At 29.1% G+C, this 26,733-nt stretch overlaps 1 protein-coding gene across 5 annotated transcripts; it reads right to left on the bottom strand.

The window, feature by feature from the left end:
• Nucleotides 1-427: 427 nt before the first annotated feature.
• Nucleotides 428-26,733, bottom strand: LOC137572128 (synaptotagmin 1). 5 transcript variants are annotated; one of them, XM_068283905.1, is made up of 11 exons: nt 26,682-26,733; nt 25,391-25,622; nt 17,942-18,218; nt 17,616-17,872; nt 17,463-17,558; nt 16,283-16,477; nt 15,993-16,169; nt 10,349-10,463; nt 8,818-8,951; nt 6,021-6,273; nt 428-5,303 (listed from the first exon to the last, which is right to left on the bottom strand). In XM_068283905.1, the coding sequence occupies exons 3-10, from the start codon at nt 18,183-18,185 to the stop codon at nt 6,067-6,069; spliced, it is 1,425 nt and encodes a 474-aa protein (XP_068140006.1). In that variant the 5' UTR covers nt 18,186-18,218; nt 25,391-25,622; nt 26,682-26,733; the 3' UTR covers nt 428-5,303; nt 6,021-6,066. The 5 variants fall into 5 exon arrangements, with proteins under 5 accessions (XP_068140006.1, XP_068140008.1, XP_068140007.1 ...); XM_068283907.1 differs by having other exon boundaries at nt 10,349-10,457; XM_068283906.1 differs by having other exon boundaries at nt 17,463-17,552.

The raw sequence follows: 26,733 nt of genomic DNA, 5'->3' as shown, positions 1-26,733 counted from the left end.
TTTAACATATGTATCGTTTTCAAATTCAACAAGTGCGATTAGTTATACACGCCTAAATAAAAATATTCAACTATTCAAATCACTAATCCCTAAATCAATTCCTGTAGAAGCCTAAATCCTTAACTGTAGCTGATGTAGAAGCAGTTAGAGTTGATCCTCATCTTCTGTTGATCAACACTTTATACTTTATGTGGTCGAGAAAATACATACATTTCTTTTTTATACTTCAGGATTACAACTATTTTGAGGCCTTTAATAACTATGAATTTTGCATTTAAGTATAAGGGGGAAACCTGCTTTAAAGACTCCTAAGATTAGATAATTTTGGTGCCTTAATTACCATAAAAGTTTTGAAATCAACTTAAACTCTTTAATTCAATCTAGATTTGATCCAATTCATTATACATATATGCAACATGAAATTCAATTTAGTTAATAGTTTTCAAACATTTCCTTTTATTGTTTATAAACATTCCTCATTTCACATATGCATAGGTATGTGTATGTGTATGTGTTGTGTGTCTGCCTGTGTGTGTGTATAATCATCTGTCTTTGTATTTTTTTTATTTACTTTAACTACAGATGTGGTTGGAGCTTTCCATCTTGGGGGGCCGGTTGAGAGATTCGATTTTATTTTCATCTCTGGTTTTGTATTCTTAATTTTTCTTTTTTTTTTTTTTTTGCATTTTTTTGGAAGTTAAGTTCATTTTTTGGGAAATAAAATTATATACCTTTTACTTTCAGTTGCATTTATAGTTTGTATATACATATATATATATAAGTATATAAATATCTATATATATATATGCAGTTTATTTGTTGTAATATATAATTTTCATTGGTTTCATTTAAGTTTGTGATAATAGCATTTAAAACATATATATATAATACTATACATACATACATGTGTATATAGGCATGTATAGGTTAAATATAATTGATTTAAAATTCAAAAAACAGCTATAAACAGTTTCATATTCGTTATTGATTTTTTTTTTTGTGTTCTTTTAATGTTTCTTTTGTTTTTTTTTTTTTTTTTATTAACAGAACAAACTCTGAAAAAGAGTTGTAAAATTATCGATTCTTGAGAAGTTCTTCTGAGTTTGAAAGTTTATTTTGTTTTGTCTTTCGAAATAACTAACTGAGGAATATATATTTAATCTGTACTTAATAACAATTTAGAGCGACCATTATTATCATATTTAGTTATGCATGTATATGTATGTATGTATGTATTTATATATCGGTATGGTATGTGATATGGGATAGTGTCTTTTATTCTTCATACTATGCGGTGCTGTTTGATGATTATGTATAAGTGGCTGTTTTTGTCCCATATAAAATGATCATTTGTTCTTGTTTATTTTGCGCTCTAGCTCTTTCTTTTTGTTTATTTTTTTGTTCTTTTGCATTTCAACATCAAACATTGCCCTATAATCTTGTACATATATGTATATATATATATATATATCTATCATTATTTCTTGGTATTTGTCCTTTATTCATGATTTTTGCCTATTTGCCTAAACACGCATGAAACATCGCTGATCTCTTTCTCTCTGCATGAAGTCATCCTTCAGATGTCCTTTCCACATATGTATGTATGTATGCATGTATGTATGTGTAGGGGAATATCCTTGCAAGAATGTCTATTGATCAGAAAGATTTGTCAAATATTCATTAAACGTTTTTTTTTTTGTTTTGTTTCTGCAAGAATATTCCATCTTCGACTAGGCCGTAGCTTAAAGTTTAAATGTTTTTTGTTATTTAATATTTTTGGTGATTTTTTTAAATGCCATTTTGATGCCCCTTTTTAATACTATATAAATTACATACATACACGAATGAGAAACTAATTCAAATGAAAGTTGATTGTGAGACACAAAAATGCATGAACAATGTTTGTTTGTTTGTCATTTTGTTTTGTTGCTATGCATTTAATGTAGTTTTTATTTATGTAATAATTTATTTTTTAGTTATATTAATATTTTAGTATTTTTCGGTATCTTTCGTTTGTTTTCCTTTCGGTTTTTGTTTTTTTTTTTTTTGTTTTACTACTACTGATCATTTGTGCTTTTTGTGATGGCTTTTCTTTTGCGCTGCTTTGGCGAAGACTTTTTAATAATATTTAAATGAAAATCAATTTAAATATATTTATATATATTTATTTTTTACATACATATTAACGGTTTGGTCACTTTGTGTGTAGTTGTGTGTGTGTGTGTCTGTACATGTCCTTGGCTGTGGAAATTTATTAAGGGAACAAAAACTGGCGGGAAGTTCGAGAAGGAAGGAAGTTGATAAAAATTATTATTTGCTATGAAAGAAAGGACATTTCGTGAATCCTCAGAGCAAAGTTTAAAATATTCAAAACGCTTGTCTTAAACACAATTATTTATATTTTAAGATTTTCTGAACTTGATTTAAAAGGAAAATTAAAATTTATACACTATTTTGTTCCCTTAAAAGAGAGAGAGAGAGAGAGAGAGAAAGAGAGGAAAAGAGTGAGTAGAGAAAGTCTGAAGTAAAATTTGCATTAAAAAGGCAATCAACTGAAACAAAATTTAAATGAAATTCGTGTTTGGTTTTGTTTAAATTGTTTAATATTTATATATATAGTATATATATATATATAATTTCATTTTGTCAGTTTTTTTTGTTCGGTTTTGTTTAAAGTTAAATCAATAATCAACATCATTTTATATAATTTGTTTTGAAATATGCAAGTTGCCACATACATACATATATATATATATATATATATATATGTATATAGTTACATAAATATGTAAACAAACATATCTATATATATGTATATATATATATATTTTTGTTTTTTCTTGTCCTGTTGTTGCTGCTTTCTTGCGGTTAATTTATATATTTTTGTTTGTTGTGTTAATTTACAGTAGTTTAAATTTTTGTTATTTTTGGAAAAGCAAGAATTTTTATTTCTTGGTTTTTTTTTTCTTTTTTGAGTTTCTCTTGTTTGAACAATATTTGTAATTTGAATTATATTACATAAATATTTCTTAATTTACTTTTTGCTTTTGTTAATTTCTGAAGGGAACATAACTACAATAAAAACTGTATATTATTGTGTTGGTTGTGTTTATTGTGTGTGTGTTTGAGTGTTTAAACAATTTTCTACATTTGTTTTTATTCGGTTATGTTTTCTTTTTGCTTTTGTTTTGTTTTTTTTACAGGACAAAAACATCTAATTGGAATCAATTCAAATAATTATGGCTCTTTGGATTAAACAATTTGAGTTAGTTTCGTATATAATCTTGCAGAACCATTGAAAACTTATTTAGATCTGACGAAAAGATTAAAAATATTTCGTCTAATTGATTAATAATACATATTTATTGCAGTTATATTTAAACGCATTAGGCAGACTTAAAATGGATAAATATGATTAGAAAAATATGAAAATAATTTAAGAAAAAGTTTTAGACACGGAGATTAATTATCAAATTCACTTGAGAAATGAAAAGTTTTTAGATTATTTAATTTAACTGCAAGATTATATTTGAAATATCGGCAGGCCGATACTCAATTTGCATTCTTGATTCACATATATAATATATATAAATAGTAGTATTATATATATGTATATATAAATTTATATAGTTTCATGTTGGAATATATAATATAAATAGTAATAACTATTATTGTTCTTAATATTTCTTTTTTTCTTTTTGTTTTTTTTTTTTTTTTTTATAAACTTTCTTTTGCCATAATTATTTAATTTAGGTAGTTTTAGAGAAGTGTCTTTATGTTATAAGTGAGACAACAAAAAAATATAATACTGGGTGGTCCATTAAAAATTTGGATTTGAAGTTGGAAAATGTCTTGAAATTTATTATTAAAAAAATTAATAAAAAAATGACCCATTATTAAACTGATGGGTGAAAGAAGACCAAATTATTAACTCTCCACCCTGAATTAAGTTAAAAAACAAAAAGAATATAAAAAAAAAACTTGAAACAAAAGTAATAAATTTGGATATTCAAAACGTTTCGATATCGGATTTCTGTTTTATGATATATGATTTCGAAATCACTTATTAAAGTTTCACTTTTATTATTTGCTTTTCATTCTACTAGTTTATAATATATTTATAGTTATTTATTTATATATATATGTATATAAATAATTCATAATATATGCACTATATATGTATGTTTGTTCGATTTGTTTTACTTACAATAAATAATAAATAATTTACATAACAGTTTTAACATTTTGAAAAACCATACCAAAAGTTAGCTTCGAAACACCGAAGTTTGTATACCCTTCGTATATCTTATTTGAGGTAATCATAATTCATGGAATTTGTTATTAGAATTCGACTGGTCATTTCCCATTTTCAGCTCAAGTTTCAGTGGATAAGACAGATCCCTCATGTAATATAGACCCGATATGGGGTAATTCTATAAAAAATTACAGACAGACATGACGAAACCGACAAATCGATTGCACTTTCTGCAATGATGCAAGAAAGGGTATACAGTTCAATCAAAAACACAAAGTAAAAAAACAGAACAGGTAAACAGAATAAGAAATTCGGTTCTAAAAAACCCAAAAACGTTCTTTTTTCACGTCTTGGAAAATGATAAACCTTTTGTTTTGTCAGTTTATTCATATATTGAGTATATATGTATTTGTATACTATATAGTGTGGTTTTGCTTCTTTACTTTGTTTTTATATTAAATTTAACATACTCGTAGAATTTTTCAATTTTTGTTTAAATTTTTTTCTTTTCTTTTCAATTTAATGACAACAACAAAGTTTTTATTTTGTTTAGGTATAGTTTTTTTTGTGTTTTTTTTTTTTAATTTCCTCTGTAAGACTTGAAAATGAATTAATGTTCTGAAGCCTTGTCATTCATTCTATATAGATGTGGGTGTGTGTGTGTATATATATATATATAGTATAATATTTTGTTTTGAAGTGAAGAACAATTTGTTTGTTGTTCCAACCAATGAGATATATAACTTAAATTTCTAAATTTCTATTTGTGTGTTTCATTTGTTGTGGTTGTTATTATTTTTTGGTATGAACAATTTGCTTTTAACTACGATATCGTTTTTTTTTTACTTGATTGTTGCTGTTGTTGGTATGTTGTTGTTGTTGTTGTTGTTCAGGATGAGAAGGATCAGACGACTATGACGACGACAGTGACGTGATAATGCCATACGAGAATTATCTAATTTCTTTCTATGTGTTGACGGTATTTTGCTTCTTCTGAGTGTTCTTTGGTTACATTTCCATTCATATGTTTGATAGATGTGCTGTAAGTCTAAATGGGTAAAGAAATGCAAATGCAAATTATCAGGTACTGGTAGCAAGTTAGAATATGCCTTAGATTCGTTTAGGATTCTTACACTTAAAGTATCGGCAATAGTAACTAAAGATTGCATAAGTAGATGTAGATTATTTCCCATCTTAACATATTTCTTCTATAAATACTACTTTGTGTTTTCAGGTAACTTTTTAAAATTGAAATCACTGCCGATTCCAAAAAGAAGACGCCTAAGAAAGGTCATGGAACAGGACTCAAATCACTATTGAAGTTTTATAGCTTTACTAACTATGAACCCTTTTATCGTGTTGAAATGCAAGAAAGTAATTTTAGTTTGATCCGAGTGACATCTTGTCGATTGAAATTTGATGAATATATAAACCTAAAAGCACAATAATAATATCGTCCATATCATATTCCCCTCTTAGATGTTTTCGTAAGGTGTTTTACCAACTTATTTAGCTGAAAAACAATGCCCAAAACTAATTAGAACGAAAAAGAAAAGAACGAACTTGAAGAGGTACATCTAGGATGTTGAAAAATGAATATGCTTTCCCATATTGTCATATGAAAATGAATGGAAAAGTTTGGATAGCTAAAATGGCTTAAGAAAGTTTCGATCCTAACCTTTTCACATTTAAGATTGATTCGTGAACTCGAGAGACTCAAATACTTAAAAATGAATGGCATTAACTATTGTTTAGATGAACTCACCTGCATTTTGTCATCAGCCATGTGTAGTGATAGAGCTATTGGCCCTTTACTTCATATTCTTCAATATCTCATCAGTTTCCTCCGGATCCTTTAGTGTATGCCATTGGGCAATGGGTCGACGGGGCGAGGCCAACATGTCAGACCAATGACGTAGCTCAGTACCAGTGCCCATACATCCAAGTATACAGCGACCAATTGGTTCCGAGGTACCAATACGATCATAATCCACAACGGTCACGACAAGACAGATTTTCTATAGATTTGTGGATTGTTTTTTGTCGGAAATATTGTGAAATGTTTTTCAAGTGAAGATAATGGATTAGTATAAGAATAGTTAGTTAATTATATGTTGGGACTGTTGTTGAGAAGGGGGGGAAAAGAACTTTTTGTTTTTAGTATAGATAAGTGGATAAGTATATGGAATACTTAATATTTTCTTTGGTATTATAACGTGTTCTGTTTATATTTGAGTTTGAGTTTTTTTTTTTTGGACTTGGGTATAGAAAAGTAGGGAGTAACTGTTTTTTTTTTAATATTTTTATTTTTTATTTTGTTTAAACAGGCAGAAACTACAGTTGTTGTTTTTGTTGGAGCTGCATTTGTATAAATATATTTTTTTGGGGAGTGCTTATTTTTTATTTTTTGCTAATAGTGCAAGCTACTTTCGCTTCTCATGAGCGTTTCATTTGATCGTTAAGATCTAATATTTTTCAGAATTTTGAAAAATATATATGTATCGTATGTTAATTATATACATACATAGTTATCTAAAAAGCTTGTAAGCATTACAAAAGCTTCAGAATACTAATAAAGACAGGTGATAAACAGTTTTCGTATATTTTATTTTTTGGAATTAATAATTCATATATATATATATATTTTTTATTTTTTTTGGCGTTAACATGCAAATGTCTAAAGCTAAGTATGGTAAGCATAAGAATAACAAATCAATAGAAATAAAAATATCAATTAAAAGTGAAATAAGTGAAATTATTATAAAATTTTAAGCAGTGAGGAAAAGCAAATGAATTGAATTGGATATGATCTTGGAGTGGGTCTAATGAACATATTTCTTTAAAAAAAAGTGAGTACTTGGTATGAAATTTTGTATAATTTCATTACAAAGAAAAATGTTCATTAAATACGTGTAAACGAAAATGTATAATATTCAATCCCATTTGTTTTGTAAATGTTTCACTTTTTGGTCGGTCAGAATTCTTTATTTTTGCTTTTGCTTTTTGGGTTATCTTGATTCATGGGCCTAAACATTGATTTAATGGGTCGGGTCTAGCACACGTAACCAGAGTTCTTTATTATTATTATTATTATTTTTTTTGGGTTTTTTGTATGTTAAAAAGAAAGAGAGAGATAGAGAAAAAAATGGCATTTATATATGTATGTTTGATACGCTATATACTTCTCTGTTTTTGGGTTTTTTTTCTTTTATCTGTGTATTTCTGTTATTTGTAGTATATTATTGGTATTTGGTATTCGATATTCAAATCAGAAGACAGTGTCAAAATAATGTACCCAACGGTCTTTTTGTGTATGTTGTATTTAAGTGTGTGAGAGTGAGAAAATGGTGCTTATTATACCTTTTAGAGCCCATTTAGAGAAAGAGCAGATGGTTTCGTTTCAATTAAGGCAAATTGTTGAGCTGCTATTCTATAGTTTTTCAAAGTATTTTCTGAATCTTTTTCTAATTAATAAAGAAGAGTTTTTTTTTGTTTGTTTGTTTTTGAATGGCTTGAGTATTTTCTGGTTATTCAAATTTGTTGTTCATGGAAGTGGTGGTAGTTTCTAGTATTATTTCTTCTTGTAGAGTGTACTAGGCAGCTGTTTGTGCATGTTTTCAATTCAATTACACTAAATATTTTGCTCTTCTTGGCATTTTTGCTTTCATTTTTATTGAGTTTCTAAATCTTTTTCATGCCCAGCTTTTCCGTATAACCAAAAAAAAAAAAAAAGACGTAAAAACAAAATTTTTTGTTAACTAAAATACTTAAAAGTCAGAAAATTTAGCTGAGGCTAAAGCACACACATTGAGGCCATCGGAAATGAAAATATTTCTTAGCACACAGATCAAATGAATTTGAAATCAATTTTTCAGTTTTTTCTTTCTTTTTCTTGAAATCGTTTGAGCTGTATGTGTGGAATACTTAAAAAAGAATCGTTGTTTAACAAAAATCAAAAAAATCTTGACACAAATCACAAATTTTGTTAACAAACTACTCAAAACTGAAAGCGTGGAAATAATGAAAAACTTGAAATAGAATTTCTTTGTTTTGAGATTGTAAAATATTTACACAAATCGGTTAACAACAAATAAAAGATAAAGCATTATAAAATTATTTCGGTTTTGTTTTTCAAATTACAACATTTAAACATTGAATACGTTTTGGTATTTTAAACAGGGGAGTTTTTAAATAGGCTTTAGGTCTTTTGTCTTAATGAAGTTCTAAAGAGGCTGAAATATAGTTTTGGGACAGATATATATAGAATGAGATAGACAGATATATAGAGAGAGAGAGAGAGACAGAGAGATAGTCAGGCAGAGAGACAGAGAGTAAAAGAGACAGAGGGGGAGTGTGGGACAGCGTAGATCGGTTAACAGTTGTTTTAAAGTACAGTAGGTAGACAGTAGTTTTTGGGTATTGTTTAAGTAGTTGTAGTACTTAGTATTAGTTTAAGTAGTTGTAGTAGTTGTTTTGTTTGAGTATAGTGGTATTTTTTTTTTTGTTTGGTATTTGGAATTTGGTATTTTGTTTATAGGATAGTATAATACATTCTCGCATACTTGTATTTGTTCAAATGGTACTTCAAATGAGAACGACTCATTATAGTAAGGGTTGAGGGTGCATTTTTTGATACTTGTCTTCTTCTTTTTCAAACGTTTGCCATTTTGCATGATTGCAATTTTCACATATGGATCTATAAAAAGTAGAAGGAAACATTGAAAGAAACAAAGAAGAAAAACGGAAAGAATTGTTTTTTTTTGTGTTTTGTTTTTGTTTTTTTTTCTCGAATTCAAATAAGAGATAATAATTTAAAGATTTTGTAGATTTTTTTTTCTTGTTACACACACATCAACTAAAAACAGAACAAATAAACATAATCAATATATATGTATGTATACTGGATTAGTCATTAAGTTAACAACAATTAGATAATATAAAACAAATTTATCTTTTTCACACTTTAGTTGATTTTTGCAAGAAAATATAAATTAATTTATAATTGCTAAAAATCTCATATTAATAAGAAATTTCATATAACCGATAGGTTCGACAAAAATTTGGTATTCTTTTTTTTTTTTTTTTGATTTATTTGGAAAATGTTCTTTTGTTTGTAAAAGCCTAGAAGAACTTTGAAATATATATATAAATATATTTTTAGGATTTTTTTATACCCTGGCAAACCAATTGATTAGAGGCCTTTTATATGATATAGCCAGAATTAGTAAAAATTACAAGAAAGTTGATCTCACAATCGATTGATAAAATTTAAGTCATTAACTCCGATTGAGAACGGTTTTTGAATAGTTCTATACTATATGGTCCAATTCTCGACGTATATATGTATACGATCAGTCTCTGACTATATCATTTAGCTGCCTTGAAAACGTCAATTTGCTAGGGCATAAAAAAGGATATGGCAAACCGGGATATGGCTCACCAGGATATATTCAATGGCAACGTTGCTTAGTTTTTTATTTCGAGCAAATTCGATATGAGGTCGAGTGTTAAAGTTAAGAAGAAGAGTTCTTTATTTTTATATTTTACATGCAAAAGTGAAGCTAATCGTAAGTACTTAAGTAGTAGATTAAGAAAAAAGCAAGCGAGCCTAGAAAAAGTATGTATATTTAATATTTTTGAATTTCTGTGCTGAAGATATTGAAAATCGAAAATCTTTTGGAGATGAAAACGTTGCCAAATGATATATATCCATTTTATAGAGATTCGAGATACATGAATTTTGGTTGTTTTTTTTTTAAATATTTTTATTTGTTTTTGTATTTTTAGCGTACGCGAAGTAAGTTAAAAAAAGTTGGCGCTAAGAGAAGTTGAGAGCAAAAAGTTGATACGAAAAAAAATTGTAAACAAAATTCTTAGCTGCAAACGTTGCCTTGGCGTTTGCATTGAATCGGAAAGAAATCATATATGTATATTAAACCAAAGTAAAAGGAATCACAAAAGGAAAATATTTGAAATGAAAAATTTCAAAATTAAATGTAAATACACCAACAAAAAACATTGTCCAAAACTTGTTGTAGTTTGCTTTAAAGTTTGGACATTGCCTTTTCCATTGATCGTATAACTTCATATTACCAGACAAGCCACCGACGTCCATTTTCTTCAAGTTCTTGGCCTCCAAAATGACAACGGTCAATTTGCCAGCGGTTGGTACATAACGCAATGAAAAGCAGATATCTCCAAGCTTTTCCTATATTTTTTGAATAGAAAAATCGGGCGAAAGAGAGAGAGAGAGAGAGAGGGAAGAGAAACAATTTTCATAGATTTTGTTGAATTAGTTAAGTATTTGAAAGTAATTAACTTGCAGAAGCTTTTTTCACAACAACATTAATAATAACACATCACATTTAATAGACTAAAAGTTACATTTAAATACATTTACGATATATATATATAGATTTATACTGTTCGATATATTTATATTTTAACAAATGACTAAGGACCATCCCTTTCTACATAATCAAATTCAAAACGCTCATAAATTTTGGTTCGACTAGTGGAAGTGTTTTACTTAAATCGTTTAAAAACTTGGATTTTAATATTAAGAAACCAGCATGATATACTTATGAGTATATCTTTCTATTGAATTTCTTACAGATGAAATCGCTTACATCAAACTCCAGTCCCTACTTGAGTAATCGTTAGTTATCCATGAGTTTTATCAATCCACATCCTTAATTTGTGAATTCAAAATCAAAATCCATTCTATCTGAGTGATTCTGGTTTCCCATTTTATCTATAAACTTTGCATTTGATGCTGAGTTGTTAACTATAGTTAGCAATTTAAAGATCGTATTGAAACTTGGGATCAAAATGGTTTTAGAATTTGATATTTGATTCCTAAGATTTCTCGAAAATCTTTAATATTGGAATTTAGTTATAGACTTATTACTAGGGACATTTATTAACGGCCATTTATATTTCAAAGAACTAAAAACATAATCAACTCGAATTACATTTTACACAAATAATACATATAATTGTATATGTATATGTAAATGTTATTTAAGGGATCGGGCGAAACAAAAAAAAAGGGAAAAGTAAACGCCACAAATAAGATAAGTACACATTAAGAAACACATTTACTGCACGTCTCAAGAGCTTCGATTTTTGTGTGTAGTATATAGGTATATATATATAAGTATATATTTAAGTAGGTAGTATATAGAATTAGAACAGAAAAGATTTATATATAATACGAAAAAAAAAAAGAATAATAATTATAATAATTCAAAAATAATAGAGACATATATTACACATATATGTATCGTTGATATTGTTCAGGTGTGTTTTTGTGTTTTGTTTTTCATTGGGGTTTCCCTTTAGCTCACATTCAGAAATTGACCTAGATAGGACTTGGTTTCGGAATACAGTTCTATATTATCTTGTATAAAAAACACCCAGCTCAAAATTGTCTGCACAAAATGCAAAAAAAAAACATTAGTTAGCAATTTTTGTTTCTTTTCATTAAATCATTAAATGTTTGTTCAAATCATATGGAAAAGAGAGAGAGAGAGAGAGAGAGAGAGAGAGAAGAAAGTTGAGTTTTTATACAAAGAAAAAATTATGTTGTATGTACATGAAAAGGCATTACAAAGAGCATAAAGTTGTCATATGTAGGTAAATATATACTTACATACATATATCTAAATATATATAAGTATATATTAAAAATGCGATTTGTTTTAATTGTTAATATTTATTTATTTTTTTTTTTTAATATTGCATAAAATTCTGGGTGGGTTTGGCCTTTAACTTTATATAGAATTATCTTTGCTTGCTTTTGTTTTCAAATTATCATTCATATCAATAAACGTTGCCAATTTCTAACCAAACTGACCCAAAACAAATTTATATATATGTATATAGGCATATTCGAAAACTATTCTAAATATAGCGAGAGAGAGACAGAGAGAGATAGATAAATTGTGTTTAAAGAGAAACAGAGATATACAATATATATATATTAGTAAGATATTTAGAGAGAGAGAGAGAGAGATAGTAAAGATAGATAGTAGTTAAGGCGAGCGAGCGAGCGAGAAGTTAGTTTTTCAGTTTCAAATTTATTTCTTATCGGTTCACTTACCGCCATTTCATTTTATATTCTTTTTCTGTACTTGTTTTGTTTTTTGTTTTTGGGTTTTCTTTTTTCAAAGTTCTATTTGTTTCTGTGAAATGTTTTCATTGTTATATGAATGTTTAAAATTAATGTAATGAAAATGTTTACAAAAATAAAACATTTAAATAATATATAAATAATTAGAATTTAATAAAAAGTAAAAGATTTTTGATTGTGTTTTGATCTTTTTTTTCTGTATCGTCTTGCATTCATTTTGGGTCAAGTAATACAAATATTTTAACTTTTTTAAGTTTTTGGAAAGTTTATCAATTGAAACGGACAACTGAGAAGAATAATTTTAGTAAAATTTTAAAATTGTTGAATACTTTTGGCTTTAGTTTAAGAAGAAAGTGTTTTTTTTTTTTTAGGAGAGAAGATAAAGGCTTATGACTTGACCTTTAACAATGCAAAGTTCGACATGGCCGAAACTCTAAATCGGTTTTTTTTTAGTTATTGATTTAATTTTTTTTTAATGTATCGATCGAAGCTCTGCATAAACATTACAGCTTACGGAAAACTTAAAAAACGTATATTAGATTAAACACAGATAACAAAACTTTTGTAATAATAAAAAAGCAGCAGATTTTTGGTACTGGTATTTTTTGTTTTTTTTTTTTTTTAAATATGGCATATATAATATATAGTTTTCAACCGATTAGTATCAATAGTAAAACACAACAAACACAACAAACATCATGACGACGACGACGATAGACGACGACAACAACCAAAGCAAATAACAAGAATAATGATTGCTTTTTTATTTTCTTTGCAGAGTTTGGTTTGATATACTTACATGATGTATAGTTGATTTTCCAGAGAGAAAATTTCAGATGATTTTTGTGAATTTTATTGAAAATTTTTGTAGGTTTTTTTTTTTTTTTTAGCAATACGTTCAAAAAAAATTTAATAAAGAGAAAAATGTAGAGCCATATTAAAACATTTTTGAAAAGTGGTTTTGTTTCAGAAAATTTATAGAATTAATAATTTTTGTGTTGTTTTTGTTTTTTATTTTTGTTTTATTGGATTCTTGTGTGTGATAGTGGGTGTGTCTGTGTGAAAGAAAGTGTGTTGGACTAATACTTAGTGTTTTGTTATATAAAAATTGATATATATATGTATATTTTATATTTGGTATATGTAAGTAAGTAAAGTATATATTAAGTTTGATATAAGCAAAGAGAAAATTTTGAAAAGGAAATCATGCTAACGGCTTTTCTTTTGCTTTTCTTTTTTTTGTTACTAATCTATTTGGGAAGGAAAAGTAAGAAAAAGTTTTTGGCTTTTCATGGCATTCACAGGCGACAAAGGAAAAATTTGGCTTAACATTTTTTTTGTTCTGTGTGTTTGTGTGTATAAGTTTCTGTGTGTGTGTGTGTATGTGTTGACCAATTGAAATTGAAATTTGTATTTAATGCAAATATTTTGTTTTTAATTTGTTTTTTCTTTTGTGTAGAGTGAAAAAGTTAAACTTTTAACTACTTTTTATGTGTAAAATTAAAGTGCAATTAATTGGTGTATTTTTGATTTTGTGTTAAGGACTTTAAAAATTTTGTTTTTTTTTTTATGGAATTGCTGATAGGATAGATACATACATACATACATACATATATATGATTTTGGTTTTTAAAGTTTTTTTAGTTGAACGAAATTCATCATCGTGTTCATCTATCTATCTATAACATCAGCAATTCAAGTGACAAAGCATCGAATAGAATTTCGGGAATACATAAATATTGTTGGATACTTTTCGATATTCTTTGTGGTTTATAGAATTTTCAGATTGTTTGGGTTTTCTTTGGTGCTGGTGTATGTTGAGTATTAGGTTAAGGTTGAGTGAAAAATTTTTGTGTCAAAATTAAAGAACTTTGTGATATCAATTATCAATCGGCATGGTTTAAATTAGAGATTTCGAATTGATTACTTTTGGCCATGCTGATTTTAGGTTTTCCCATTAAAATTTCTTATGTCACAAAATTTTCTCAACAAATCAATATTGCAGTGTGGATTTTCTTATTATATGAAACAAAAAGTTATCAAGACATTTTTCAAAACTGAAGAGAACAAATTCATCTACAATATTAATGATGCGAGAAAAGAATGCAGACATAACAGTTCAGTTCAGAAATAGCGAAATATATTGTTATATATATATATATATATATAGAGAGAATATACAGAGACAGAAAGAGAGAGAGAGAGAGATTTATAAACAATAGGAGAAGGTAGAGACAAAAATCGCTCAGGAACTAGTTTATAGTGTGTCTGGTGTGGGATCAAGGCAACAAAAAATTAGTAGTAGATATATACATATATATATATAACTATACTTAATATTGGTTCAAAAGAGAGTTAGTTGATGCAAAAGGAAAAGTGTGGCTTTCTTTTTTTTTGTTAGGTATTTTTTTTGTAATTCTTTTTGTTTGGTTTGTTTTTGTATTTACCTTCTACAAAAGTTCAAGAAAACAAGAAAAACAATTTGTTATTTGTTTTGTTTTTTGTTTGTTTGTTGGGTTGGAAAGGGAATTGAAGAAAGAGAAAGTTTTAGAGTTTTATATTGTTTGAATATGTTGCTATATTTTTTGTTGTTGTGTTGTTGTTTATGTTGGTTATTTTTTAACTTAGAGCTCTCCATAATATTAAATTTAAATTCCTAGTGCAAAAAAAAGATCAATTGCTGGCATTTATTTGAATTTTTTATGTAAATACATTTTTGGCATTCATGAGATACTTAATGAGGTATTCAATGAGCTACAGCTTTGAGCTTTTCAATTATGTGACTTTTCAATTGCTCTAGAAGATGTTCAATTATCCTATTTCGAATTCTTTCGATTTATCGATCAAAATTTATGTTTTATGTAGAGCTCTGACGTTAATGTGAATGTAAAATGTTGTGTGACAAAAATAATAGGTACAAGTAGATGTTTATTTTTTAAATTCTTATTCTTCTTTTTTTTTTTTTTTGTATTTAGGCTTCAATTATATATAAATATATTTGCATTTTGAACTGGGTGTGAGGGGCAAAAAAGTTGTAAGAAACTTTCTTTCGATTGGTATTAAATATTTTATTTCTTGTTTTGTTTATTTTTGTGTACGTTGTTAACTGTTTTGTCGTTGGGTCAGAGAAGGGAAGGGAGAAGACTTATGACTTAAGTATCAAACAAAAAGTTCAGCTATTCTTTGTTGGTTTTTTCGCTTGTGGTTTTTCTTTTTAAATATTTACTTTATATTTGTTTTGTTTTTTTTTTTTTTTGTTGTTGGTCACAATATGGAAATTGCAAATACACACACAAAACACAAATATCACAGGTTTAAATTATAAAGAAAAACAAAACAAAAAAGATTGTTTAAAATATTAATTTGTTTTGTTTTGATTGTCTTATTTTTTTTTTTTTAATTTTTAACACTTAGAAAAACATTTAAATTAAGTTAGAGAGTTAAATAGGTAGATAGAGAGAAAGAGAGAGATAGTGAGATAGATAGATAGACTGAAAATATCTTAAACTTAAGACCCTATTTAAAAACCGAACTTTGGCTTCATTGTTTCTGTTTTTTTTTTCTTGTTGTTATTAGGTTTTGGCGTTTTTGTTGGCTACATACCTGACCACCTTCACCTTCAACGCTGACCAAATCGCGCCATTCCTCAATCGTCTGGGCCAAATCAATGGTGCATAGGGGCACCTTCACCTCGCCAATTTGATCGTGTTTGGAGAATCGATCAAAGTCAAATATGGCAAATACGAGTGTCTTGTTCATGGCATCGGCGTAGGGCAAACTCTAATCATTTGAATATATGAAAAAGATTCAATCGGTAATATTGAAATAAAGACCCTTATTTCTTCATAATATAGGGGATGTATACATATGTACAAATGTTTATTCAGACTAACCTTAAAGGTGAATGTCTCATTGAAGACCGGACTGAGGGTTTTGCGATGTACTTTAGTCTCAAATTTCTTTTTCTTATCGGGCAGCAGATAAACCTTGACATAGGGATCAGATGTACCGCCCATATCTAGGGCGGGCAGTTCTTCGGCCTGTATAACCGTGACAGCCAAACTATTCGAGTTGAAGTCATATTCAAGCTGTAAGCAAAGAATTGAAAAATCCAAAAAGACGAGAAAAAAGAAGACAGCCGGAACCATGGAAGTATATAAATTTATATATATATTAGTTAAAGTCAAATTTGTGTTAGTTAAATTGTACATATTAAAAAGTTTATGCTGAAGTGCTTTGTGGTTTTGTTTTACTATTTGAATTTACTTTGTTTGTTTTTGGTGGTTATCTAATTGTTATCTTTGTTTACACTAAGTTTACAGCTTTACTTTATGCCTGAATTTAACTCTTTGCAGATCGGAGGAGTATACACAAAATAAATATTTGAGAAACTAACATTTTATTTTGAATTTCTTTTTGAATTCACATATTAAGTGAAAAGTGTAATTATTAGAATTTCATTATTCCAATTAGTCAAAAAATCTAAGACTTTTTAATAAAAATATTGCAAGTAATCAATATCACTTCGAAATTCAGCAAAGACGAGTGTAATTTAAGGACTTAATTCTTTTTAATTTTGGTTTTCATATATTGAGTGTTGCGAGGAATAAGTTTTAAAAAACGATTTATGTACTTGAGTCTCGATAACAGTTACTTATTTAATATAGAAATGTCATATATAATTGGGAAAACTTTCCACTGGCATAGAGAAATCGAAGCATTATATTTTAACCCAGTGTAAACATTAGTGAAATTTTGAGGTCTAAAATCTAAAATCGAATCCAGCCATATCTGACAATTGTGTGTAAGGTGAGGTAAGAAAGAATGTTATGAAAACAGATTAACTGAATGAGAGTTAAACTAAGTTCAAGTTAAAGTCTTGCCCTTTGTATCATTGTTTGTTTCTGTGTAATCCGTTTGATTTGTGCACACTTATTTTGGATTATTTTGCGAGTGATCTAAGTTTTGCATTGGTTATTGGTTTTTGTTTTATTGTATTTGGTTAATAGTCTTTGGGAGGGGTAGAGTTAGGGGGTTTGGGTAGTAAGTACATTGGAATATTGTAAAGCATACCTTAAAATTGAGGCGACCTAATTTTTGTTCACTTTGCTTATCCTCTTCGTCGCCCTCTTCGGCATTTTCGGTAAGTTCCTCCATATCAGGCTGAACCTATGACATACCAGAACCCAATAACTACTAAGATTTGATATCAGTCTTGATACTTACTTTCTCTTTATACGCTGATCCTAATAATTGTACCGATTTCATATCGACACCCTTCTTACCCTTACCATCTTTGGTTCTTCGTTTCTTTAAGAATCGCCGAACACAAAAGAAGATAATACCAAACACAACAAGGAATACGAGTATTATAATGGCCACAACGCCCCAAGTGGGAAGGCCGGTACGTTCGGATATTATTTCAGTGACCACTTCGCCGGCATGCTCGACTTTTTTGAATATCGGTACGGATGTGGTGGTTTCTAAACATTAACGAAATAATAGAGTTTGAGTTTTGTTTTTTGTTTTCCTTTCTAGCCCATTGTACTCACCCGGTGCCTCTGTAGTTGGACCTTTTGTTGTTGTGTCCACCTGTGCGATTCTTTGACTTTCCGCTGCAGCGGCAGCTGCCTCAGCGGCTGTGTCTTCTACATCTTTCTCACGAAAAATCGAATGATGTGCGGATTCGGGCGATTTTTGATCCCCAGATTCCAGTCCAGATGTGGATTCAGGACCAACAGACGCCGGCTCAGGCTCTGATTTGGTTTCCGGTTCGGAATTTGCATTTGGCGGCATTTTTGCTGCTTTTTGTGTGTGTGTGGGGGCTTACTGTAAATAAAGAAAGAAAAATTAATGAATCAATCGATCACAAGTTAGAAAACTATCTTTTGGTCTATTTTCATTGAATACAATTTCTAGTAAATTGTAAGATAAAACAGGGGTCCCAACTGACTCTTGTACGTGATATCAGATTATGTAAAGAATAACCTATAAATAAGAGCTGAGTATGGAATAGTCAAATAGAATCTTTCCGTTCATATATTTGCACAAATCGAAGTCACTTGAAGTTATTCACTACTTTTCATTTAGACATCAACTTAATCACATTATTAAAAACTTAGAAACGCTTATTGGGTTACAAATTATAAAGACGTATACAAACCGCTAATGACGACAACTATCAACACGGTAATGGCATAATGCCTGGTCAAAACAATTAAAAAATGGCAATTTGCTTGTGATCTTTACAAATGAATCTGAGTTATTTAACACTCCACAAATCAAACCGAAAGAATTAAAAGCAAGTGAGCGCATTGAACGCTTTGCTGTCTCTAGTTTAAAAATATTTTTAAATTTGCATAGACATTTTGGTACTATCACGGCATCAGCTAGAATCGTGTGTGTATGTGTGTGTGTGGTTTGGATTGATTATAAGGGTCAGTGAGAGAGCCAAAATTTTTGATAGCTTTGATCAGAGATTACTGAATGAGAAATATACAAATGAATTCGAAATATCAAGACGACAATCTTAATAAAAATTGCGGCAATCTTAATACAAATTAAAACGTAAATAAAAAAATTTCCGCTTTGTTAAATGACAATACATAACAAACATAATAATAGGGATGTCACGAGGGCGTAAAGCCATAGGCCGCGAGACATGAGAAGGGAAAAAATTCTGTGTGTATAACAAATTTGTATATAGAATATATTATATATTAAAATAGCTTTTCTATTCTATTCACCTCAGGAGAAAGAAGAGTAATCTAAGACTAAAACTTTCGATAGGAATAACCCATTAAAGTTGTTTTTTTTTTTTCAGATTTATGTTATTTTTATGCTAGTAGATGTTATGACTGTATTATTGTATCTTTATTTAGCCTTAAACTTTGCCCCATTAATTTAATAAACAAATAGGTCCTTAAGACATATGTATGAACTGGAAACATTTCTTCTGGGCGTAGGTTCAAAATTAGTCATTGACTATAATATTTTGCTTTTAAGTGGCAATTCGATTAAAAATAGAACCATCTTGTGTTTCTTTGTGTTCTGTTCGATTAACAGGTGTGGGTATCAATATTTCATAGCAATTCCGTTCTGTTTTGAAATCTTAATCATGCCATAAACCAAGTATTCAATTGGATATTTAAAAATGGAGAAGAAAAGCAATAAAATTAATTTTAAAGTCTATTTACGCAATAAAAAGAGGGTCTCATTTAAGTCATAAAAAGAAAAAAGGTGTTTCTAAAATTTTTTCTAGTTTTTCTACCCATTCAACGATGTGAGTCAAACAATAAAACTGCAACTAACTAATATAAAAAATATAAATAATCTTAAATCGAAATATATTTTGCCTTATCAATCTGACTAATGAAACTAGTGAATATGAAACTGACTATCTTATAAATGATAATAAAAATAAATCCATTTTCTTCTTTGATTTAAATTCTTGTGTATTTTTAGCATTTAAAATAAATAGCCCAACTTTCTTAAATATCTGGAGGCAAAAACTCGTTTTTATTTGCATTTAAAAATAGCAGTTCACCACAAACAATTCAGCCAAGAGAACCCACATAAGTCATTAAAAGACAAAGGACAACAAGAGGAACTTTTCTCTCATTCGGTTCGTATCCTTGAAGCACTACAAATGCGCTGACGGCGCTTTGTTAAACAACAACTGAAATATATATATAAATACTCTTATTTGTATGTATATGTAAGTGTATGCGTGCCGTATCAAAGTGCCAAGGGCACGCACTTTCCCTCATCTTTTCATCCCACTCACACAAATTTCTCTTTCACTGTCTTCTCGTTTCTTTTCTTTTCGTTTCGTTTCTAATTTAATTCATTAATATTAACACCATTTTATTTCTTTGTTGTTTATCCTTTTGCCATATGCTTTTTATTAATCCCGCTGTTCCATTTTCTTTAAACAATTTCATTGCTTCCCTTTTAGTCCGTAGATTAATTATGAATGAATTAAATGGAATTTTACGTCTTGAGTTGGGTTTGCCTGCAATCGCTTTTCGAATGATTGTCTGACAGGACTTGACCCCAGAAAGTGCCCTGTGATGAAATGTCGTTGATCTCTTTTTTATTTTCTTCATATTTTTTCATCAACTTTGTATAATGTATAAGTATTCATATACATATATAAGTGAGTATCTCTAAGCCGTCTTTATGGTTAACGTGTCTGAAATTGCGGCTTTCTAAAAGATGAATGACATTTTGTATGCCACAAAGGAGAAGGTATAAGAAGTAAACCGTTGTCATAGCTCATACCTCGATAGATAAAGGTAGTGGCCTTTTTATTTAGTAAATAAATTTAAAATTATTATTCGGAATGATGTTAAACTAAGTTTAAAAGAAACTTTATTTACATCATAATTTTCTTAAAAATTATTTCAAAGTTTATAATTGAAATAGATTGAAGCCTCATCAAAACTAATTTGTATCCTAATTCATTTCATTTCCTTGAGTTGGGTTAGGTTTGTATTCCTTTCTTATAAATATAACCTCCGAATTTGAAGCATTTTCTGTTGGACAAAAAGGGTATTGAACTTTCCCCTTTGTTTGTTGAAGGTGAGAAATGGACACACATATTCTTTTCAATTTTCATGTTCTTTCTAAAACCTTTTAGGATGCCCATGCATAATAAATATGTTTAAAGGGCATAAATAAAACAAAACAAAAACATAAAAGGTGAGACATTGTTCCAAGACAATAATTGATTTCTTTGACACTTTTTTGAAATAATAAATGGCCCTGTAGTAAAAGGTTTTCCACAATTGTTTAACTAATCGTTGAATCAAAAGCAAATAAAATTTGCAAATATTTAGACAAATAAACGTATGAATTGATTCTGAAATATGAATTCGTATTTCGAATAGGTCAAACGTTAAAAAATAAGTCAAACATATAAAAATAAAAAATTGCTTTTTTTGTAAATTTGAAAAATATTTGAGATAAAAGAAACTTTGGAAACTTTGTGCTTTTATATATCTCACCAATAAATATTTTACGAATTTTGTGGGTTAGCTTACTCGTTTGTTCAAAATGAATAATGCAGAATAAAAACAACAACAAATGAAAAAAAGCCAAAGCAAGAGCCAACATGTCGTATGCGCCATTTAGCTGCAAACTGACTACAAATTACTTTGAACAGAGCTTGAACTGCTGTTGCTGCGGTTAATGTTTATGTTGTTTGCTAAGCAAATGACGTCAAAGGACATTCTAGACCCAGGCGATGAGGACGAGACTGAGAGAGAAAGAAAGAGAGTGTTTAGAAGACTGGGATAGGTCCTTAAAAGTAAATGCCTGGCGGAAAAAAAAAATGAGAATTGAAATATACATATGTATGTAAATGCCTTGTTTACTTAGTCAAAGGATAAAAGATGAAATTGTAGAAAAATTTGCATAACATTTTAAAGATTCTTCGTTCCAAGTTAGTTTTTGACTACTTAAAATCAATAAATAGTTCATTTAAGAAAACTGCCAAGAGCAAACAAAAGTTATTTATGACTTCATACTCATAGCTGAAAAGACTCACAGAAATGTCATCAAATATTTCATACACGAGGCTAAATTTTTTCCTATACAACTGACAAAGTACGCAATTTTATCTTATTGTAGGATATCGACCACTAAATACCCTTCAAATAGTAAATGTATCGACAGAGTTCACTATTAAAATGTCTGCAACAGAATTAGGCTAACGTTTACTAACACTTCATTTAATCTACTTGGCAAAGGACAACTACTGAAAGATTTGCAGAATTGATTTAATATAAAATCGTAAGTGCGTGCTTCGTCTTCAGTTGATTTTGGATATAAAGAGTACGTACGAAACTACAAATATAATATAAATGCATCTAATTTATGGTTCTTCTTGTACATTTTTATTTTCTTTTTGTCATTTTGCCAGTTTAGCTGTTTCCTATAGTACTTTTATTCCACTCGTTTTTCTCTTGTTTGATGTTCATTCTTATTTTTTTCGTGTGGTGCCTTTTTGTCTGGGGCAAAACTAAACTACGCAGTTTTTTTTGGCCAGGTTCAGAGAACATTCGTGAATTGGCAAATGTTTACAACGTGTTTTAGAGCCTGAACAGCTGTTGTATCTGTGTGTGTAAGTGACACAGAGAGGGAAAAAGAAATGGAAATGGTGTAAAAAAGAAAATATTTTTTTAATATGAACTCAAAGTGATCAAAGCCATATAATTATATATGTACATATTTACGCTCAACTAGGAATTCTTCTTCATGGGAAAATTCAATTGCTAATCATTGTTATAATGTTAATATAAAAAAAAATATTATCTTTTTAGAAAAGTTTCAAGTCATTCAATCATTTTTATTAAACAAATTTCGTGTTCCGAAGCCGAGCATATTTAGCCGTGAATGTATGTCTGTCTATAGTAATATGAAATATGAAATAAATGAAATTGTGAGACAGAGTAGGAAAGTGGTTTGATAAGTTGTTTTTGGAAAAATGGAACAAGCAGTTGGATTTGAAAAACTATATATATATAAAATATTATATCCCTCTGTTTTGCACTTTCGTTTAAGTCCGTTAAAACATTAATTAGTTAAGGTAATCGGCTCAGCGAATCGGGCAGTATTTATTTCATATGTGATCATTGTTTAGTTTAATAAGAGTTTAATAAGTTAATAAAAGATTCAAATACATATTTAGTCAGTGGATTGAAAAGTTATTGACAATTTTTAGATTTATCTCGAAATATTTATCCTTCTATTGCTATTTCCAACAATATTCGCCATTAATTGATAAATTTTATTTTGCTGTTTAATTATAAGAATTATCAGCAGATTATAAAATGAACGCGAGAGATACAACAATCGATATGAAATTGGTCTGAAAGTTATTAAATTTGTCCTGTATTTTCTGTATTCTGCACATGCACAGACACTAGAAATCGATGGTAAAAGAATTAGAAACCTTAGCAGAAAGTAAAAAAAAATATTTTCTAGCAAAACAATGGACATTTGATTTGCTTAAAAATAACTTACAATTAGACACAAGAACGAGCCAGAAAAACTGGAAATCCAGTTCTATTTGGGTTAAAACTACAGTTAATACTAAAGTTTATTCAAAATCAATTAATTTCATATGAAATCAAGAAAATTAATGAATTTTGGTATTAAGATAGGTTTAAACAAAGCACTCTAAAGTGATTGATGAATTGTTTGCGAAAACCAATCTATCAGATTCATATTTTATTTGCATTTGAAGCCATAAAGGACACTAAATGCACTCTTTTCATATCGCATTCCCAATTGACGAGAAAAATGTTCGCTTTTGTTCTATTTTTAGTTTTGACCTTTGCTGGGACTATGATGACAAAAATAAACCAAGTTATGATTGGTGGTGTGGGTAGTTTAGTTAAATTCTTGATTTCTAGTCCTCGTTGTTGGTGAGGATGGGTAAGGGAAACAAATTTTCATTAGAAGATAAGATAATATTCAGATATCGAATGAATAAATAATAAAAGAGAGAATTCAAATGTCAAGAACTGACAATCAAAGTGTCAAAACAAATTAGAAGCCCGAAAATGGCATTAAATAGAACGTACGCAGAAATTTGTGCTACATGGACTATGGGGCAGGAGAGAACGGATGTGAAACGGAAACCTTCATCACTATCATACTACTAAGCTCTCTCTTCCTCCAAGCACTCATACACTCACACTTAAATTAATTTGTGTTAAGCTTCTGAGAGCAGGAAACGGTTAAACTTTTTTTCTTGTTATGGAGAGACAGAGAGGAGAGAGTGATAGAGAGCATTTACTGCGCACATAACCCAGAGAAGGCAACAACAGAAAGAAAAATTGGCAAGAAAAAAGAAGAAAGAAACAAAAAATGGAAATGGTATGCTAGACAAAACCATATAACCAAGTTAATAGCTGAGGAGGGATAGCTTAAAGTTTTGAAAACGCCAAATGGTACACGATTACAGGACAAAAAAGAAAATGAAACCAATTTTCCACATCATTTCTTAATTTTGTTCACTTTCATTGAACAATTTCATATGAAACCGCAAAACGAAAGAAAACACATTATCCTATCTCTGAAAGGGTCAAAAGAACGCCCACTTTCTTACTCTTTATATCGCTTTGCTGTGCTTGTGAGTGTGCGTGTCTGTATTTTTCTATATTTGCCAACTTGATTATAGCCAATTATGTGGGCTTTTCACATCTCTTACTTTTGGTTCAAGCCCATTTTATTTGCCCTGTCTGAGTTAATTAAGATGAACAAGAGTATGGAAAAATTGTTTGTCTAATTGAGTTTAGACGGGCAGGAGAAGCAATAAAGGAAGTGCGAAAAAAAAAAAAAATTAAAAACCCAGTTGTGATAAAGTAAAAACTTTATTTGAGGAACTGTTTTATTGACTGATGAGGTTTATACAACTATAATAAGAAGCAAATCATTAAAAAAAGGAAATTGAAAGGGGTTGAAATTGTTTTAAATTATTGAAAAAAAGGAGAGACGTTATTATGACTTGAAATCTCACTAAAAACATTAGTACTAATAAAGAAATAAATTAATTTTTAAACTATTTTAGCTTTGGTATATTTTGACTCTAATGACCTTTGTGGGTTCGATATTCAGTTGGGAAATACATCAAATAATCTATCAAATAATCAATTAATGATCCTTAACTCCAATTATGCTGAACTGAAATAAAGTATTAATACATTTGTAATATTGTTAGCTTATCGATGAAATAGAATAAAATTGAATTGTTGTGATCCTACTCCGATTATTTAAAAATCAATAAGAAATTTGGTCTCTTAAGGCAGAAAAAAGAAGACTTTTAAAATGACACGATTTCATTTTGGTAAACAGAATTACTAAACAATTTTTAGTACTTCCACGGAGATCGATTTGTTTTTTTGTCTATCCCATAGATGTATGCTAAAATTGTTACACTCATAGACCAATTGACCTACTCACATAAGTATGCTATAGAATCTGAAACTCACCTTCTCCTCTATAAGTCTGCACAAGAGTTGGCCAGTCCTATTAACACCTTGCGGCAAATGATGGCTTTGTTATTTGTTAATTATAGTTAACTTCTTTTTGCTATTTTATTATCGTCTGCTTGCAGTTAATTATTAAGTTATTTGTTTCATTACATTTACATTTGAGCAGCGTTTAACGAAGCGTGGCGAATGGCAAGTTGAGGCAAAAAGGCAAAATGTGTGTGACCGCTGCCTGGCAGAGAGAAACAGAACGATTATGAGGTTGCAAGTGTTAAGCCTTTACCTTTTTACGATGTTCTGCTTGATTTGCAGTATTTGAATTATTTAATTTATGTACAAGACAAACAAATGCATGACAAACAATGAATGAGAGAGAGAGAGAGAGAGAGAGAGTGGGGCACATGTAATTGTATGCGTAAATATTGATAGAGAACTCTCTCTGTGTGTGACCATGTGTATTTTGTCAGAGTGTGCGTGGAATTTTCGCTTTTCCTTGGGTAAAAGAAAAAAAAAACTATAGGAACGACATTCGGCGAAAGCAAATTCAGGATAGAGATTTTCTTAGAGACATTTTCTTGCGAAAGCTTTTACTCTCTCACGCACACACACACACACACACACATGTCAATTGAAAAATGACTTGACTTATTTCAGTGACTTTGTTGCAAAAATTTGTATCTTCCGTTTTGAACTTCATTTGTTGATATTATTTAATTGATTTATTTTTCACATTTTCACTAATTTTTTTGCATTTATAATTTTCTATCGAATACAAATTTGTTTGCATTTCTATTTGATGGGTTTGAGAGCTTTTTCGGTTTTGAATGGGAAAAATCAATATTCATTTAATGTTGCCCCTGCTCACATGGCTCACATTTTCACTTTCATTTTGTTTCAGATTTTCTTTTAACCAGCAAAATTTTGAATTGATAAATTTTATAATTTCATTAAAAAACACAAAAAATGCTTGAACACATACACACTAACATGGACACCTATAAAGATGTACATGATCCGGTTCACAATTTTCACGCTTTCTCTTTTCTAGACATTGCTTTATATAATCATAATACAACCAAAATTACTTGAAGAATTTCTAGACTTTTTTTATTTTGCAATTCTTATGTTGTTGTTTTCAACGATTTCTTAGAGAACATTTTAATTTTAATAACTTAAGCTCTGCTTTTATTTTTAATTTTTTTTTCTATTGCGAAAGCCTGTCTTCTTGGATTTTATTCATAATTTTTTTTTGGGACTTTATGGCCTAGGCAATTTTTTTTCCGATACGTACTTTCTGTCAGCTCACACAGTCAACTTCCACGGTCGATGTTCATTCGCGTTTT

The sequence above is a fragment of the Drosophila tropicalis genome, unplaced genomic scaffold (assembly GCF_018151085.1).
Source record: "Drosophila tropicalis isolate 14030-0801.00 unplaced genomic scaffold, ASM1815108v1 contig_219, whole genome shotgun sequence".
Taxonomy (NCBI): domain Eukaryota; kingdom Metazoa; phylum Arthropoda; class Insecta; order Diptera; family Drosophilidae; genus Drosophila; species Drosophila tropicalis.
Note: the sequence above shows the minus strand (reverse complement) of the source record. Positions and strands in the feature narration are given on the sequence as shown.

What these genes read in the sequence shown, in the direction of transcription:
- LOC137572128 (XM_068283905.1), bottom strand. Translation starts at nt 18,185, where the DNA reads ATGCCGCCAAATGCAAATTCCGAACCGGAAACCAAATCAGAGCCTGAG. An exon ending in ATGAGACATTCACCTTTAAG is followed by an intron (nt 16,170 to 16,282) that starts GTTAGTCTGAAT and finishes TCAAATGATTAG; the next exon opens with AGTTTGCCCTACGCCGATGC. An exon ending in TACCATTTGAACAAATACAA is followed by an intron (nt 6,274 to 8,817) that starts GTATGCGAGAAT and finishes ACAAATCTATAG; the next exon opens with AAAATCTGTCTTGTCGTGAC.